At 47.0% G+C, this 17,858-nt stretch overlaps 1 protein-coding gene across 3 annotated transcripts; it reads left to right on the top strand.

Moving 5' to 3' along the window:
• The first annotated feature begins 2,492 nt into the window (after positions 1 to 2,492).
• LOC128756907 (F-actin-uncapping protein LRRC16A) lies at positions 2,493 to 17,791 on the top strand. Of its 3 annotated transcripts, XM_053861743.1 has the most exons (39): positions 2,493 to 2,754; positions 3,574 to 3,671; positions 5,005 to 5,055; positions 6,598 to 6,657; positions 6,926 to 7,047; positions 7,132 to 7,226; positions 7,289 to 7,359; positions 7,429 to 7,502; positions 8,230 to 8,305; positions 8,375 to 8,463; positions 8,526 to 8,620; positions 8,725 to 8,811; positions 8,891 to 8,994; positions 9,211 to 9,288; positions 10,100 to 10,176; positions 10,239 to 10,343; positions 10,685 to 10,754; positions 10,860 to 10,941; positions 11,010 to 11,109; positions 11,179 to 11,233; positions 11,350 to 11,522; positions 11,580 to 11,648; positions 11,719 to 11,812; positions 13,497 to 13,595; positions 13,671 to 13,799; positions 13,901 to 14,023; positions 14,105 to 14,280; positions 14,419 to 14,506; positions 14,599 to 14,721; positions 14,866 to 14,929; positions 15,002 to 15,258; positions 15,318 to 15,433; positions 15,504 to 15,927; positions 16,009 to 16,042; positions 16,202 to 16,363; positions 16,645 to 16,779; positions 16,850 to 16,984; positions 17,059 to 17,188; positions 17,342 to 17,791. In XM_053861743.1, exons 1-38 carry the CDS (start codon positions 2,721 to 2,723, stop codon positions 17,151 to 17,153), a joined length of 4,119 nt encoding a protein of 1,372 aa, XP_053717718.1. In that variant the 5' UTR covers positions 2,493 to 2,720; the 3' UTR covers positions 17,154 to 17,188; positions 17,342 to 17,791. The 3 variants fall into 3 exon arrangements, with proteins under 3 accessions (XP_053717718.1, XP_053717717.1, XP_053717719.1); XM_053861742.1 differs by having other exon boundaries at positions 17,059 to 17,791; XM_053861744.1 differs by lacking the exons at positions 2,493 to 2,754; positions 3,574 to 3,671; positions 5,005 to 5,055; positions 6,598 to 6,657 and having other exon boundaries at positions 6,927 to 7,051; positions 17,059 to 17,791.
• The last annotated feature ends 67 nt before the right edge of the window (positions 17,792 to 17,858 follow it).

The raw sequence follows: 17,858 nt of genomic DNA, 5'->3' as shown, positions 1-17,858 counted from the left end.
TTTCGATCCATCGACCCAGCACGCTCACGCTGCGCCACTCTGCTTCCGATGGACTACCATACCACAAGTGGTGCACTGTGGAAGGGTTTACACTCAGAGCAAACTGTAAAATGCTGTGAAAAATGCAGGAGGATGAGGTGGACATTCCTAGCGTGGGCAGCCTCCCACGTGTTTCAAGGAGGGAGGCTGCCAACTGGTTTTGCTTTTCAGTTTCCTTTTGATTTTTATAAGGTCCGTGGAGGTCACGACTGTAATGCCTCTGAAGCTGAAGAAACAAAATTGGAAGCAACATGGTGACAGATCATGTAGTGTGTTGATCATTTGTGAATTTGTCAAAAGACTTTCATTTTTCTTTTTAAGCCACCTGTTTTGTTTTGTTTTTCTGTTTGTATTCAATAGTAATTATAAAAATAAAAAAGCAAGAGGGGAAATTGGACAGTGACTAAAACTCCAACAAAAAGAATAAAGAATACATTTTATTTCATGTTGTATGTAGTGTTTTATTATAGTATTTTATTATAGTTTGTGTTGAACTATAAAGCACCTTGTGCTGCATTTGTGTGGGATGGGAATTGCTTCATGATAGATGGGCTCAGTTTAGGAAACAGGAAGTTAAGTTTAACATCAAATTCAACCCTTAAAACATTTTTCTTTACAGCCTGGATCAATGAGGTTTGACAATTTATGATGAATATGTGCAAATTAAGCTATTTTTAAAATACATTATTATTTTTGCTTATTGTTGCTTTCACGCACACGCGTGCTTTTTAAAGTGAAAAACAACAAGTTTACAAGTAGAACGCATGTGTTTATTTAATTTTATGTTTCCTTTGTTTAACAGTCCTGGTACAGTCTCTTTTCATTTCTCGTAGCTTTTACTTTTGTAATTCTCCTTAGGTTGCGTTTGACTTTTGATTTTAATTATCACTCAAAACAAAAATGGTTCTTTTACTTAGTTGTTCTTTCACTTATTTTTTCCCTGTTTGATTTCATCCAATTTCTTTCCAGGAAGTCTTTTATTTATTTACCGGTATTTTCAGTTCCGTTTTTACAGAGATGTGATTCTCACTCCCACTCACAGTTTATCACCCACTGTTCAGTCTCCTGACCAGGAACCGAAACACCGCTTGTGCACAAAACATAACAGAAACCAGGACGGTATCACCAACAATGAAATCCTCCGGGAAAATCCCACTCGTTCACCTTTATTCTCTGTCTTCCGCAGCGTGTCTTTCCATTCAGGAAAAGTGGCGCGACAGGGCGATGATGCAACTGAGGAGAAACGTTATGAGATCACTACCCGATAACAGCACCTGTCTGACGTCAGACCTGCGGCGAAGCGGAAGAAAAATTACGGCAGTTTCAAGTAGTTTCAATTGTGTATGTGTTTGAGAATAATTTAAATTCTCAGTTTACAAAGGTTCTTCCGCATTTAATATCATCAAAATCCAGAGCAAACGCACCCAAAAAAATAAAGAGAGATACAATAGCCTTAAGTACATTTATTTTCCCTTAAATTTCCTTTAAATTGTATTGTGTTTATTGCATCGGTGTAATACAGAGATTCCATCCTCACTCTGGATCAGGAACAACCGAGGGTCAGAACTTTCACTTTATGTTTTTAGTTTTTTTTTTTTTTTTTTTTTGGCTTTTTACAACAGCAAACATTTTTAGCAATAAATCTTCGTCTCATTGTATCACGTCATCCAGTTTCACGTTCGCAACATTGTTTCGTTTTGTCGAGTTTCTGAATGCGTGTGGCAATAGTTAAGCAACATGGACCTCTAGCGGTGATCTCTGGTCACTGCATATAGTTATTGGATTAACGGGTCGTGAGCCGTCGATCGCTGGCTCTTCACGGGTTGGTTGGAAGTCAAAACTGCGTCACGCGCCGCTCTGGCGAGTCTTCCAAGTGTAACAACGTTAAAATATTCGTTCTTTTACTTATTTTTCCCTCTTTAATTTCATCCAATTTCTTTGCAGGAAGTCGTCTATTTTATTTATTTATTAATTTTTTTTCAGTGCAATTACACCGTAGATGAGGTGTGATCTGCGTGTTTGTAACACGTATTATGTATTACGTTCTTATATACGTTCTTATATATTTAATAAACGATAATTAATGTTCCATTTTGTATTGATTTGGGTGAAGAAAGTTCGGCACGGTTGGGAGCCACTGATTTGGATTTCAACGGCGTGTTTGAGTGAGATATTAAATACATAAAGTAAATTCATAAAACATTGAATTAAATAAATAATAATATTGTATCGCAACGAATGTTCCACAGTAGTTTGTATTTAAAATTTGAAACACGTTTTATTATTTCACTTTTTTAATGTTGCTTTTGTTTCCGTGTCGTCGTTACAAAACACGGGTTAATAATTGACTCGAGAGAGTTGCGAGACTTGCATGTTCCTTAATCGACCACTAGGTGTCACCGTCTTGCCATTTTCCTTCTGCGTTTTTTTTTCTCCTTATTTTTCCAGGAGAGGAAGATTCTCCTAATTTTTCTGACTTGAAGAAACGCCAGTGTTCGCTGAGTTTACGCCGCTTTTTTTCTTTTCCCTGAAATGTAACTTCCGTCCTCACCAGGGTCCATGAAGGTTCGGGCGGTCCCGGTACCTGGAGGTGTCGACAGGTAAGCGCAGACCGCGGCAGACACCGTGTTTCCCGAGGTGGGAGCTCCAGCAGCGGCAGGTTTCCTCTTTTTCCTGGAGAAATGTCGGAGGAAAAGTTTGACCCAGAACTGCACGGTAAGAACCGACAAGTCCGGCCCACAAAACGAACCAAAAACAGCTTTTAATAAACTCGTGGTGACGCTAATAAAGGAATGATTTATAGCTTTATTTGTCTCCGAAACCATTTCGAGCCACTTTCACGACTTGAAACAACTTTTTATACGTAGGTTTCTGCTCTTTTCCCACTGAAAGAAGTCTTGAATAACGTTGGGTCTTAACGTTTATAGACTTCAGACTCAAACACGAGGGTTGGTTTCATAGTTATTTTTCAGTTTTGGTGCAGTTTCTCTGCCCTCGGGCTTCACTCTTCTTCCTGGTCTGGAATCAGGGAAAAGTTTTGGGGAAAGTGGGCGTGACCTGCGAAATTCCTGAGGAGTGTGAGATCAGATCTGGAGTCGAGATGGGAAGCAGGAAGTTGCTCTGAGATTTGTTCCTATTCGGGCCACTTTATAGCCCTTATCAATGTTCCAGCGGCACAGAGTGTTGCCCACGTGTCTCCAGGTTTCAACCGTAATCACCAAAACATTCCTCCTGAAATGGGCAACATTTGGGCGCTCTTGCTTCATGTTCTGCTATTGATCTGTTAGAGGACTGGATCTACCACTAGTTTTGTGTACCTGGAGTGTGTGCCTTCTTCTACTGGGAGTCAGTCTTCTGCAGAGAGATCTTTGTTGTTGCCATCAGTTGCTCCTCTAAGCTCTCGCCTTGAATCAGAGCTTGAGTCTCAGTTGGACTGGTGGAACTTCCATCCTGGTTATTAACTTGACCACAGACTCAGGAGGCTGAATTAAAAACCCCTGCTCTCTACTGACACCTACTGTCTTCTCCACATAGAAAGTGTCCGGGAGGCGGTGGGTTTGAACCTGAAGCTCATCCTGAGGCGGAAAGTCCAGCTGGAGGTCAAAGGGGACAAGCTGGAGAACAAAGTTCTGGTGAGTCACGACGAGCTCGCCCAGCTGACCTCCACCGTCTCCTTCACTGAAAACTGCGGTTCCTCCTGAAATGGGAGCTCTGTCTCCCAAAAGAGACTTGGAGCAGAGCTGCAGTTTCTTCACTGAGATAGTTCAGTCACAGGATGTCAAAGTCACACACATAAAAGGATGAACTTTTGAACCCAGTCTGAGTTTAAAAACTCCTCATTCATCACTTAGTTTCTAGAGTCATTGTTGACATGTATAATCTTGTGAACTTTCATTTAGTGTTGGAGTTCATTTGAAGCCACCTGCAGGAATTAAAAATGGCCGCGGACCACCAAAAGTGACCATACGTGGCCCCCAGGCTTTGAGTTTGACACCTGTGCCCCAGGTCCAGGTGAAGTGGGTCAAAGTTCAGATGGATCCAGGGTTAGATGGGAGTCTTGACTTCTGTTGAGCTCAGTCAGAGGAGAGTTGGGAAGGAAAAGAGATCCCTGGTGGGAAGAGGATGATCCATAGCAGTTGGTTGTGGAGGCCGCCTCTGACCCGCTAATGTTTGGACATGCTAAGAATGTTAAGGGCCATGCTCTTCTCCATGCTGCCCCCCTGCTGTCCAGGAAGAGCCGTGCTGCGCATTCAAGTTGCATACCAGCTCCTGTTGGGGCTTGACTGAACACATACACACACACACACACACACACACACACACACATATATGATGCCGACACACATTCACCCACACCATTGCACCACTATCTTTGTGGGGGCATTCCATTGACTTCACCCTTTCCCCAGCCTCTCCCCCTAAACCTAACCATCCATAATACATGGCCAACCTGAACCAGGACCAAGTATAATGACCCAGTGATTTTGATGTTTTAATTCTCAAATTGAGGCTTAAACTTGTTTCCAAGAATTGGTCCCCATAACTATAGCCAAACCAGGTACACACACGCTCACATCAAGCTCGGTGAGGCCAGAATGACAGGAAGTTCTCTATCTGCACAGAGTCAGATAACGGTGGCAAAACAAAATTCCTGATTTTAGGAGCAGTGAGGAAGCAGACCAGGTGATTCATGCGACGATGATCTGATGGCAAATCGTCATAACCTGAACATGACATGATCTTGAAGTGTGACAGGGTTTTTCTTCTCCTTCTGTGACACACTGTGGGACTGAGCTTCTGTGACATGTTGGGAATTCAAGTATCAAGATCAGATTTCCATGACAGATCACAAACTATTATCATCACAGTTCCCCTTCCTGTGTGAGCAGTCATCTCACATGACGACTGGAGATCATAGTGCGTGGGATATTTAACTGTATTTCAATCAACTTCTTCTGTTTTCAGGCTTTGACATCACACAGAGCTTTTCTGCTGACTGTGCGGATTCCTTCCAAGGTTAGTGTGTGTGTGTGTGTTTGCAACCGTTACCTTCGTATGTTGGTGCGATCGGTTTCATCAGACTTTTAAAGTGAGGTATCTGGACCTAACTTTAACGTTACATACATTACATACTGAGCCCTTTATGAACCCTCATGGCAGAGGGTAACTCGAGAGGGAGCCCCGGGGCCGACCGAAGATGATGTCTCTCGACTGGCTGCATTTTTTTCCCTCTGGGAGAGCTGGTTTAATCCAGGATGTTTCTGTGGAGACGGAGGTCTGCATGCTCATTTGCTGCCCCCGCGACTTGACCACAGATGAGCTGTGAAAAATAGCTGACTAGACAAAAACCAAGCTTATGTTGCTCACCTTGAGCAATAAAGGATGTTGCACATTTAAGTAATAGATTTCGTCGAGCAGTTTCAACAGCCATGAATTAGTTGCGACAGTCATATCCTTCAATAACAGTGGCCGACAGGTCATGTCTTAAATTTTAGACATGACGCGTGTAACTCTTTGAATGACGACTCTGCATTTATAAGGCCTCCAAGTAGTGACTCATGTTGCATCCCCAAATGTATTGAGGTCACATGTTCAAGCTAGAAAGTCAATGAGTTGCATGTATCATCGCAAAGCCTCTCTTTTCCATAAACACCACACAGATTTTATCAACCTAATTCGTGTACATAATATTCAGGGTGCAATGATGGCAATCTGACAGCATGTGGCAGTCGCGTCATTGCGTTTGGTAAATCCACGTTTTGTCACCATACTCACGTGAAAGTTGATTTGTTAAAGTGATTCGATTGTATATTGTGTTTTATGAAGTCAAACTATACAGTTTTTGCTGGGGTTGACGGGTCACGTGACCGGATGTACCTTTGGTTTCACCGAAAATCAATTGGGTAGAATTTACACAACGTTCGTAAATCCGAATAAACATGCAGAATACCACCATAATCAACCAGCCCTGGGAATTTTATTTGAAATGTGTTTGTCAGTTTTTGTAGAATACATAGCACATAACGCGGTGGGACCTCGCGACGATGTCACTCCAGTAGTTCCATACCAGAGGAACGATTCGGTACTGAAGCCACCTTTCATCTCCGGTTGATGCTCTGCTACCCCTGTCTCTTCTACTGAATGACAATGGGAGAACAGGCTTGAATAATGACCAGAACTGAGAAACTGTCCTGACATGTGCAGTACAGACCTGCAGAGCGAGACACGACCCTCTGATTTCACTTCATTATGACTAAATATCATTGTGTTAGTCGTGAAACGTTCCTATCGACAGCTTCATGTTCTGTTTCCTCTGGAGCCTGTGTGAACTGGAACATCTCTGTAACACGAGAGCTTGAGTAAGTGCTGAGTAACGGCCGCAGGCTATGAAGCCACGCCCCTTTTAAACAGAGGAGCAAAGAAGAGTGGCCGCACCATGATCCACAACATAATGCTGAAACGGTGAACAAGAAAAACGTATGCACAACTACGTACAGTTTAATGCTGGATTCACACTTGTTACATTCTCTGGTTCTGTTTTGCCTTTCTTTTCTTCAGGTAGAAAGTTCTGTGAACTACCTGGACCTGCAGGGAGTGAGCAGCTGCAGGAACACACAGGTACACGCATGTTTGTATCTCTCTCTCTCTGTGAGGACCTCTCATTGCCATAACCCTTTCCCCAACCTAACCAAAGCTAATTATAATGACTCACTTATTTTGTAGTCTTCATCCTCAAATTGAGGTTTGGACGCGTGGGGACCGGCCCCCACAAAGACATAAGGTCCCCACGAGGATAGTGTGTTGTCAGATTGGTCCTCACGAGGCAGTATAAACAAGCCCACACACACACACTTCAGTCATCATCTCTGTGTGGGTCTCTGCGCAGCTGGTTCTGGAAGGTGATCGAGGCCCATGGGTTCTCCGTCTGGGCTCTGCAGAGGAGGTGGACGAGGTCATAGGTCAGATCGGGTTCTGTTTGCAGCGGATCTGTCCCGCCTCGTCACCCGTGTAGGTTTGTGGGAGTGACAGGTTCGAGTCCAAGCCAAACGACTGCCTGCGAGTTCTCCTCACTACGCCTGTCTCTGCTTGAAGGAAGATGATGAGGAAGTTGAGTCTGAAGCCTCCAGACAGGACCACGGCGCTCCAGAACCGGTGGGACCAGAACTCAGTGGAGCTGGGACCTTGTGGTAAAGCCAAGACTCTGCCATCAACATTTGTGCTGGGTTCTTAAAAGTGTTGGTCCCTGCAGGTGGGTTCTCCCACCAGTACTGGTGTGTGTGTGACCACATGAACCTGCCCTACAGAGAGGAGGTCCAGTGGGTCAGTACTCCCCGAGTGCCATTCTCTCTTGCGACCATCTGCTTCTGACTCCTGTGTGTCACTCAACAGGACGTGGACACCATCTACCTGACCCAGGACACCCGGGAACTGAACCTGCAGGATTTTGTCCACCTGGACACCAGGTGTGTGCAGCTGTGTCGACCCAACTGAGTCGAGTTTGTCCAGTTTAACCTCTGTTTCTAATGATCTTTGGGTTTGGAAATGAGTTTGAAAGTGAGGAGACCATCAGGCTGCTGCCTCCTGCCACAGCAGCTCAAAACACAAATAATTCTTCTCTCGGATTAAAGGTTATGAGAGGTTGTTCAAATTCACCACTTTACTTTGATTTTTATGTAATTTTTAAGTTCTTACCGTGTTCTAAACTTGGAACATCAGTTGTGCTCTTCAATTATCTTTTTCACAGTATACAACACTAACATCAAATCCGAGTTGGGAAAATCACAAATATGTTTTACAAAACATTTATAAAACGGTTTGTAAAAGTAAAATTTATATATTTTATTATTATATAATAACAATAATAATTATTATTATTATCATAATTTTGGCACAGATGCGCAGAACAGCCCCAAATGTGACAAAAATATTGTGAAAAACATCATTTGGAAATTTCTGATGGATTGCTTAACAAAAAGTGGTACTTCTGAGTCTGTACTTTTGACTCAAGCTTAGTGAAGCTGCTGTTTATCGATATGATGCCTGAAATGTCAGACAAAAACTCACAGTACAGTTCAACTGTTATCAAAAATGTGATGGGAAAAAAGGGAAATCCTACACAATATCAAAACAAACCTTGTACTGTATGTACTGCACTAGCAGCTATGAAAGCAGTGTCTGGTTTCTCCACAGAGACCTGGTGCCAATCGTTGCAGCGCTGGAGTTTAACCAGTGGTTCACCAAAATATTCAGCAAAGACTACAAGCTGGTAATGCCTCTCACTTCCTGTACTCCAGTTTCTTGACTGTGGCTCTCACTAACCCGACACTGAATCTAGTCGTCAGACGTGTGCGACCAAATCCTGCGTGTCGTGGCTCGATCCAGTCGCCTGGAGGAGCTAGTGCTGGACAACACTGGGCTCAGAAGGTCAGAGGTCGATGGCAACTGTGTGCGTTGGGACCTTTCTTTTAAAGAGTTTGTCTCCACAGTGACTTTGCTCAGAAACTGGCGGTGGCGCTGTCTCACAATCCTGCCTCATCTCTGCACACACTCAACCTGAGCAACAACTCGCTGGAGGACAAAGGTCACATACAACTATGCAAACATGCAATGAAAATATGGAAATATTTCCTCAAAAAACAACCGAGTCAGTGCACTTCCAAAACACTTATGTGTGTGGCTCCACAGGTGTGTGTGCGCTGGGTTCTCAGCTCTCCAAACTCCCAATGGGCTTGAAGCAGCTCAACATGTCCCGGACCCTCATGTCCGCTAAAGGTGGCGTCCGAAAGCTCGAACCAGTGCTGTGGCTTCATCACCACCTTTGTTAGACTGACGGTTTCCTGTTGTCCTCCAGGTGTCAACGGTGTGTGTCAGTCACTAGGCGCTAACCCTGCCCTCGCCACCTCACTGACGCACCTGGACCTCTCTGGAAACTCGCTGAGAGGAGACGACCTGCCGGTACCAGACCCACTCACACATGACCCAGATCTGTAGCTGGAGGTCCAGTGTAGAGACCTTAAAGTCACGGCATGCTGGAGCTCTGCATGAGCTGCTGAAGTCTCTGGAACTTTCTGGAAGCACTAGTGTAGTCAAACGTCCCTGCAGACCACAAGAGGCCAGTATTGAGTCCACTGAGTTGACCAGTGAAGTCCATGTTGTGTTTTTTCTTCACAGCATCTTCACAACTTCCTGAGTCACTCCAACTGTCTGGAGACACTGAATCTGTCGCACACTGACTGTTCACTGGAGCAGGTGACACACACACACTTTTGTTTTTCTGTCCTTGTGGGGACATTCTGAGGACTTCTCATTGCCATCACCCTTTCCCCAGCCTCTCCTCCTAAACCTAACCATCCAAAACACATGGCTCACCTCAACCAGGACTCTGAACCAAACTGAGACCCAGTTAGAATCACCCAGTTATTTTGAAGTCTTCATCCTCAAAGTGAGGCGTAACCTCGTGGAGTCGAGCCAAATGTCCCCACGATGACATTTTTACTGTGCTGAAGTTGTTGCTACAACAGAAGAACTAAAGTGCGGAACACGTTTTTATCAATAATAACAATGTTTAAACGAACTCGTGAGAGCCTGTCTTTAACCCTCACAAAGTAAGTTTTTTATTAAAGAAGTCGGCGCATTGTTTCTTCTTCAAGAAGCAGGGCATTATGGGTAAACTGTAGGACATAGTAGATGACGTTGTTGTTGTGGATTGGTTCGTGCGGATGGTGGATGTGGTCACCATGGAGAAACAACAGCAGGAATGTGCTGAAGTGAAGTGTGAAGCCAAATAAAGTCCAGTCATGCTCAAGTCTTCTGTTTCCATTCCACTGTCTGAGAGAGTCCCGCGGGCAGCAGGATCCACAACCGATTCCGATCCTGAGTGTCGGATCACGACATCCCTATGAACTCTATGTATTCATAGCGCTTGTGGGCAGCATAAAATGATGTGGCAGGCTGAAGGTGGCCAGTGGATTTGACACAAGCACACGAAACATTTCTGCACTGCTCAGCTTAACAAAGAGCTAGTAAGGTTTGATGATGTCATCGCTGATGTGTGTTGCAGGTGACTGCATCTCTGCTCAAAGGATCTTTGAAACATCTTAGTGTCCTCAACATGTCCAAGACGCTCTACTCCCACAGGTCAGACCACATTCTGGTGGAGACTGAACTGAAGTAACCTCTGAGCTTTAACTCTCTTCCAGAAAATCTAAAGAGATCCATCCTTCCTTCAAGCAGTTCTTCAGTTCTGCTCAGTCTTTGAGTTCTGTCGTCCTGTCCGGAACCAAGCTGCCCCTCGAGGCTCTGAAGTAGGCGCACACACTCACACATGTCTACTGCTATCCTTGTGGGGACGTTGTGAGGCTTCTCTTTGACATGACCCTTTCCCCAGCCTCTCACTCTAAACCTAACCATCCAAAACACATGGCTCACCTTAACTCTGAACCAATTTGATGCTTTCACCCTCAAATTGCAGTTTACCTTGTGGGGACTGGCAAAAATGTCCCTATATAAATGTCCCCCACATGAGGTCCCCACAATGACTGATGAACTGGTGCACTCTCTCACAGAGACTCGCTCTCTGTGATGTGTGTAAAAGAGGTGTGTGGGTCAAAGATTGTGAACCTTCAGGCATGGTTTGTGTCTGCAGAGCTCTTCTGTTGGGACTGGGCTGCAACCCGAACCTCAGCGACGTGTCTCTGGACCTCAGCAGCTGTGAGGTAGACAACTGTTTCACCCGCTGACGTCACTTCCTCCGTTCACATCCCTTCCCTAGTCAGTAAACCCGAACTTGCCGTCACTTTTGTGTGTTTGGTCTCTCACAGCTTCGCTCGGCTGGATCTCAGGTTCTGGAGGGCTGCATTGCTGAGAACCCCAACATCTCCAGCCTGGATATTTCTGACAACGGTGGGTGCCTCGGGACCTTCAAGAAGCAGCCGTGGCTTTAGGAGAGTCTCAGATGTTGTTGACTCCAGGTCTGGACTTGGATCTCACCACCCTTCTGGTCTGGCTGGCGAAGAACCGCTCCATCAGACACCTGTCCCTGGGGAAAAACTTCCACAACATCAAGTCCAAGTGAGTCTCTCAAACATCAGTGTCTGTGACAACATGAAGAACATTCATTTCCACGAACTTTGTCTGCAGAAATGTTGCTCCGGTTCTGGACAATCTGGTCCACATGATTCAAGAGGAAGAGTCAGTGAGTCATCATCACGTTCTACTTCTTTTTTTTTATCTTCAATTCTGTTCCATTGGACTGAAAAAGTTGGAGAAAACTGTCCACAGACTGACCCTCTCTCTCATGTGGGCCTGCAGCCGCTGACCTCTCTGTCTCTGGCCGACTCCAAACTGAAATCTGACCTCTCCATCGTCCTCAACGCTCTGGGCAGCAACACGTCCCTGACCAGACTGGACATCAGTGGCAACTCAATGGGCGACATGGGAGCCAAGATGCTGGCCAAAGCTCTGCAGATCAACACCAAGCTCAGGTGAGACCAGCCAAGGCCTGGTCAGAACTTTGCCTAAACTCAGCTGCCCATCTGCAGGACGGTTCTGTGGGACCGGAACAACGTGAGTCCTCAGGGTCTGCAGGACGTGGCTGCCGCTCTGGAGAAGTCTGTATTTTCACATAGGTTATACTTGAAGTGCTTCTGGTTGTAACCGCTGTCCTCTCTGACCCATCAGGAATTTCACCATCAGGTTCATGCCGGTGCCAATCGTTGACGCCGCTCAGGCTCTGAAGGCGAACCCGGAGAAGACAGAGGACGCTCTGCTGAAGGTCCAGCTGCACTTCTCAGTTATTCCCAATCGCTTTTATGCTCTCTAGCGCCACATGCTGTTGGTGGGTGAGAAATTATTCTAAAATTTACTTCTCTTATTCCATTCTAAACAAACTCCTCATGTTGGAGACTCACCTAAGGTTTAAGATGGAGGTCACTAGGGTACTCACCTTATCGGGGAGACTGCTGGACTTGAGGTGGAGTGGTGCAATGCCTCTGTCATGTTCCTGTCACACTGTAATAATAGCGTGTTGACTCTTGGTTTTTAAACACAGGTCTGTCCTGCACACACCACTTCTGTTTAGTTGTATTTTGAGTTCCAACTGACTCATAACACAGTTGAGTTAAACTAGTCGCCCCACTATTTTTCATCAAAGCGCAAGAGGCACAATTCCCAGAGCTCTTCTAGCGTTCAGTCTCTTGATTCATTTGAGATGTTTCTCATGGATTTGACATGTTGAAGTTGTGTTCAGGTTCTTGGCATCAAGTTGGACTTGTTTGTAGACAGTGATAATTATCATTGCGTTGTGTCATAGTGTCTGGTGTCCTTGGACTGGTGGTTCATGAGTCAGATTCTGTCACAAGTGCAGTGCGTCAGTGACGAGGATGAGCACCAGTAATGCAGCCCTTTAAAGTGTCACTGACACACCTGCAGAGGTGCTTCTGCTGAATCACAACGCTAAATAATGGTAGATCTAGTTTTAAATTAATCAAAGCCAGAACCTGAACCGAGCCTTTGTGGGGTCACTGGAGGTGGATCACATCATCAGAATGCAGGTCAAAAAGCTCTTCAGCTTCAGCATCAGAGGAGGAATGGCGAAGCATTGAATGACAGCTGGATGTTCTGATGGTGCCAGTGAGCATGGAAGCATGTTCAACTCACCGAAAGATGAAGAGTGTCATGAGAAACAGGTGAAGCCAGTTTAAAGAATGAGGGACGGGTGGCAACCCTCTGTGTTTGGCTGCTTTGCAGGATGATTTTGCCCTGAAAGTTTGACTCAAACGGGGTTGGAAACCGACTGAAAACGCCCAGGGTTTTCCAACATAAACAAGGCATGATAGCAAGCTATCAAAACAGCAGAGAAGCTATGAAACACATGGGTGAGGAGGCGTCAGTACTTGACCCAGTCAGTCCCACTGTGACCCAAACACATGACCCTTCTGAAGAGAGTTTTACATTCCATTTACATTAGCGTTCAGTGTTCATCCGTTCAGACACTTCATCCTCTCACAATAGTCCGAGTCGTCGCTTCCACAACGACATGGTTGGAATGAAAACAAGTCCTTGGTTCACATGAACCGGCTTTATTGCCGCTACTCCCACTGCTTCAGTGCACAGCGCACCAGTGTTTGGTCCCTCTAGTGATGTCACAAGATGGCGGTTTCACCCACTTTGGAGAGCCTTGTAAGATTCACAATGTATTTTATGGTAGGAGTTGGAAACTTATTGAAGTTTTTTAAATTCACAGAATGAAAACCTAGTACTGCTTCTTTTTCTATTGGATGATGTTGGTGACACTTTAATACCAAAAAGAATAATCATCTTCAGTTTGTATTTGTTATCATGGTGTTGTAGTTGACACCCACAACAACACAACATGAAGGGGTGAAGGTCGGGTCAGATTCAGTTGATTGTGATGACTCCGATGTCAATCACGACATCGATCTATGTGTTTGTTTCAGATGGGCCAGTTCCTGCTCAGGAACCACGAAACCCGAAAGTATCTCCAGGAGCAGGCGTACCGACTGCAGCAGGGCATTGTCACCAGCACGACGCAGCAGGCAGGAGCTTCATCTCCACTCTCTGCTGCCTCCGCTGTCCGTGACCTGGTACTGACCTCTCTATGTCCTCTGCAGATGGTAGACACCATGTGTGTGAAGGTCCAGGACCACCTGAACTCTCTGCGGTTCACTAAGTCCAGCTCCGTTCAGGAGGATGTGAAGGTGGCGGAGAACTTCATGAGAGATGCACGGAACTCCAAAACTGTGAGCCTTGACAGGACGTGGCTGAACCAGCACGGCAGACTCTCACCAGACTCACCAAAACATCAGGTTCAGAGCAGCTGACTGTTCTTTCTGCTCCTCAGCTGCTCCCACACTTGTACCACCTGAAGTCTGGGTCCTCGGGGGAGACCTGCGTCGGAGCCATTCAGGACAAACTGGAGTCAATGGCAGGGGAGGTGTCGGCCGTCCTGGACCAGCAGCTGCAGGTTCTGAACACAGCTGGACCACATCTACAGCTCAAGGTTCTGGTTTTGAAATCAAGGCTGTTGTCTGTCCTCCTGGTCCAGTCCATGCTGGCGTCCATGCTGGACTCTGCTGAGAGTCTCTGTCCTCACGTGATGAAGAGGAGGGAGCTTCGCCCAGACCTGTTGAAGGCGGCGTCCGGGAGGCTGAACGTTCCTCGCAGCTTTGTCAAGTCCACGCTGCTGGAGCAGTCGGCTGTCGACATCATCAACAAGATCAGGTCACCTGCTTGATGAGTAAACAAACTAGTATTGACCTGGTCGCTCTTGATCCTCATAACTCTGGACAAACACTGAGCACAAGGTTTGATGAGTCAGCACAATAGTTCCGTACATTCATGACATGGTTCCTCCGACAGTGAGGTGAAGCTCAGCGTCGCATCCTTCCTGTCTGATCGGATCGTAGATGAGATTCTGGAGTCGTTGTCTCGGTCGCAAAGAACCCTGGTGAGTCTCCTCCCTCTGCAGACCTCGCACCACCTTTCCTTCTGCAGATCTTCTCCTCCAGTTCATCTCACACTTCACTCTTCACCTCCTAGGCAGACCATGTGATCCGGAAGAGTCAGCCTCTGCTGCATCAGGATCCTCCCAAGGAGACCGAGGTCCTGGATGAGACGGTGCTGGAGCCTGAGGAGGAGGTGAACAACGTGGCCTCCTGCATGGTCAGTCATCTCACAGTTTATGATGGAATTCAGATGAACTGATGGATGGAACTGTGAGGGGATGAGTGGCATTTGATAACCGACCATAGAGTCCAGTGACTGGGTGATGCTTTTTTCATCAATCAATCAATGTCAATTTCCCAGATGACCAAGTCAAAGAGGAAGAGTATTTTGGTGCGGATGCTGCGTCCGGTTTCTGTGGCATTCGGTCAGTGGCACACACACACACTCAAACACACCACAGCTCATGTTAAAAATGAAGACATTTGTGGCTGACCAGAGGTGGAGTTTGACCTGGACAAAGCCCTGGAAGAAGTTCCAATCCACGTGGAGGATCCCCCTCCTCCTCCCCGGACCTCACAATTCTGGGACCGGCTGTCAACCCACTTCACCGACCCGCTTCCTCCTCCGCCCCCGTCTCATCCAGAGCCGAGTCCAACTCTGTCAGAGCTGCCTGTGCTGGAGCACAAAGTTCTGGAGAATCACACCAAGCTTCGGCCCAAACCCAAGAAGAGGACAAAACCCAGCCGACCACGCGTGGGTTCTGCAGCTGTGTGAGGACAAAACTTGGTACTGAATTGTTGATTCCTGTCTAGAGGGAGGCGTCCAGCACCGCCACACCACAAGAGGGCGATCAACAGAGCACGTTGGGGAAACTGGACGAAGGTCTGGACGATTTCTTCTGTAAGAAAGTCATCAAGCTCAGTTTCAAGTGAGTGTCCATGGCTGTAATGTTTGTGACATCAGAACAGGAAGTGACCTCAAGCCACGTCTGCTTCCAGGCGCTCGGTCAGCAGGACGTCTTCGCAGGAAACGTCAGAGAAGAAACGGGAGTCCAGGAAGAGCGGCTTCTTTAACCTGCTCAAATCTCGAGCGTCACGCTCCGAGAAGAGCCAGGGAGCGGCGCACTTGGCCGGGCCGGCGTCTCCCGTCACCGCCGCCGTTCTGCCGAAGGAGGCGAGGCCAACGTCGCCTCCTGCTGACGTCACGGCGGAGCTGCTGCCAGAGACCACCAGATATCCGTCTGTGGCGACCGACGTGGAAACATCCGAGGCTGCGGAGGTTGAGGAGGAGAACCCAGAGAGGAGCGAGGAGAAGATCGAGGAAGACAACCCGCCTGTGCTCCATCACATCGGGGTTCCTGTCCTGGGTCTGGATCTGCTGGCCGAGATGAAGGCCAGACAGGAGAAGATGACGGCCAACAAGGTGAGTCTCAGTCGGAGACACAGACACACTGATGCTTACTGTCTGGTCTGCGCTCTATACTGTGCCTACCATCTGTTTCAGAGTGAAGCCCCGCCCACTCCTGAGGCAGACACAGGTGATGAGCCCCGTTCTTTTACTGGACTTTGTCTTTCTTGAAACACACTAGTCTCTTGACTTCTCGTGGACTCCACTGGTCTGTTTTCGCCTGGCCTCTGGTCCGATTTCACTTTCCACGGCTGTTTCCTCAGCACATATTCTGTCGTTTCACATTCAGACGCCGACGAGTACCGACCGGAGCCGGCACCCAGGTCCAAAGCTCCCACCGTCAGCCCGAGACCGTCTCCAGTATTTAAACCACAGCTGTCTCCTCAAACGTCTGACCCTCTGCCGCTTCAGTCGGACCCGGACGGAACCAGCGGCAGCGGCTGTGCTAGTGGTACGAAGCTAGTGAACGTGCTAAAACCTAGAAAGGCCCCCCGTGTTTGGGTCATGTGACACTCTCGACTGCATGTCAAACTCCATCAGACCCGTCATTTTATTTGGCTTACAAGAACCTTTGTCATTGAATGGTTCACTTCCTGTTCTAGTTAACGGAATAGAAGTTTGGGTTTAGCGTTTGACTCCATCGTGGTGAAGCTAGCAGACATGCTAATGCAACCTAAGATGCTAATATCAAAGATGAACCTCCTCCTGCTGACTTGTCTCTCGCCGTCGCAGACGTCTCCTCTGAGTCTCCGGCCGATGTCGCCACTGTCTTACCGCCGCTCCCTGCTCCTCGCCTGAAGAGGTCACCATCGGAGCAGGAGCGAGAGAGTGTCAGCAGCAGCGCGGATGCCGCTTCACCACTGGACGGTTGGTCACCACAGCTCTCTGTATCAGCTTCCCTGCAGCGCTGCTTCACTCCCGACTCTGGTCTCCGCAGGTGAGTTGCCGGAGGACGGCGATATCTTCCAGGACGGCGATCGCGGCGGCCGCTCATCTTCTCTGAAAATACCCAGCAGACGCGCGTCTGAAGTGGACGAGGAGCGGGAGAGAGCCAAGTCGCTGCCTGCCAATGGTCAGAACCCTGTCTCTCTCTCTCTTGCTTCTCTGTTCATCCTTTCTACTTTTTCATGAAAGTTTCATCTCCAGCTGATCTCAGTCCACCGGAAAGTCTAGCGCTCCCTGCTGGCCATGAGGAGTCAGCTCACATCCCTGATGATGATGATGAAAAGGAGGAAGATTGACCTGAGGCCCAGCACTGACCCGTGCCGGGTCAGAGGTACACTGCGATTGTTCACCAGACTCTGATTTGGTCACACACATTTCAGTGAGCAGGTTGTCACCAGCTCTCCCAACGCACACGAATGACTGAGCTTCCACTGAATCTCAAGTGAAAAGTTCCCAGTCCTGAAAGGTCACTGGTTTTCCACAGAGAAACCTCCACCCTGATGCTGGTCCTGCCGCCGCTGACTTGGCTTCTCCTGCACAACACTTCTCTTCTGTAGAGACCTGCATATTTGAAATGTTTGAATTAATATAAAATCATTTAGATTTTTACCTTTGTTTTTAAAGCAACTGTGTGCTTTCCTCTCCAGGTGTTGTGGGTTCATATGGTTTCCATGGTGACGGGTCATTTTTGGTGGCAAATATTTTTAGACAAAGACTAAGAAAGTTGTACGTTTCAGAAGATGTAAATGTGTCAGATGAAAAATAAACAACGTGTGGACTGTTCGTCCGCTTCCCGTCCGACAAGTGAAGTCGGGTCGGCACCACACTTCCTCACAGTTCGATTCCAGCTCTAGTCCACTCTGACTTCGAGACAGTCGTGAGTCCTCTCTGAGCTAGGGCTCATCGCTGCCTTACTCCAATATATCAACCTTCAATAAACGCCTGACTTGCTTCTCTGCTGCTTATAACCTGTAACTATTCACAGTTCAGCTTTACAGTTT

The sequence above is a fragment of the Synchiropus splendidus genome, chromosome 4 (genome assembly GCF_027744825.2).
Source record: "Synchiropus splendidus isolate RoL2022-P1 chromosome 4, RoL_Sspl_1.0, whole genome shotgun sequence".
Taxonomy (NCBI): Eukaryota; Metazoa; Chordata; class Actinopteri; order Syngnathiformes; family Callionymidae; genus Synchiropus; species Synchiropus splendidus.
Note: the sequence above shows the minus strand (reverse complement) of the source record. Positions and strands in the feature narration are given on the sequence as shown.

Coding starts and splice junctions, on each gene's coding strand:
- LOC128756907 (XM_053861743.1), top strand. CDS start 2,721: ATGTCGGAGGAAAAGTTTGACCCAGAACTGCACG. Junction 11,234..11,349: donor TGATTCAAGAGGAAGAGTCA/GTGAGTCATCAT, acceptor GTGGGCCTGCAG/CCGCTGACCTCTCTGTCTCT. Junction 16,780..16,849: donor TGCCGCTTCACCACTGGACG/GTTGGTCACCAC, acceptor TGGTCTCCGCAG/GTGAGTTGCCGGAGGACGGC.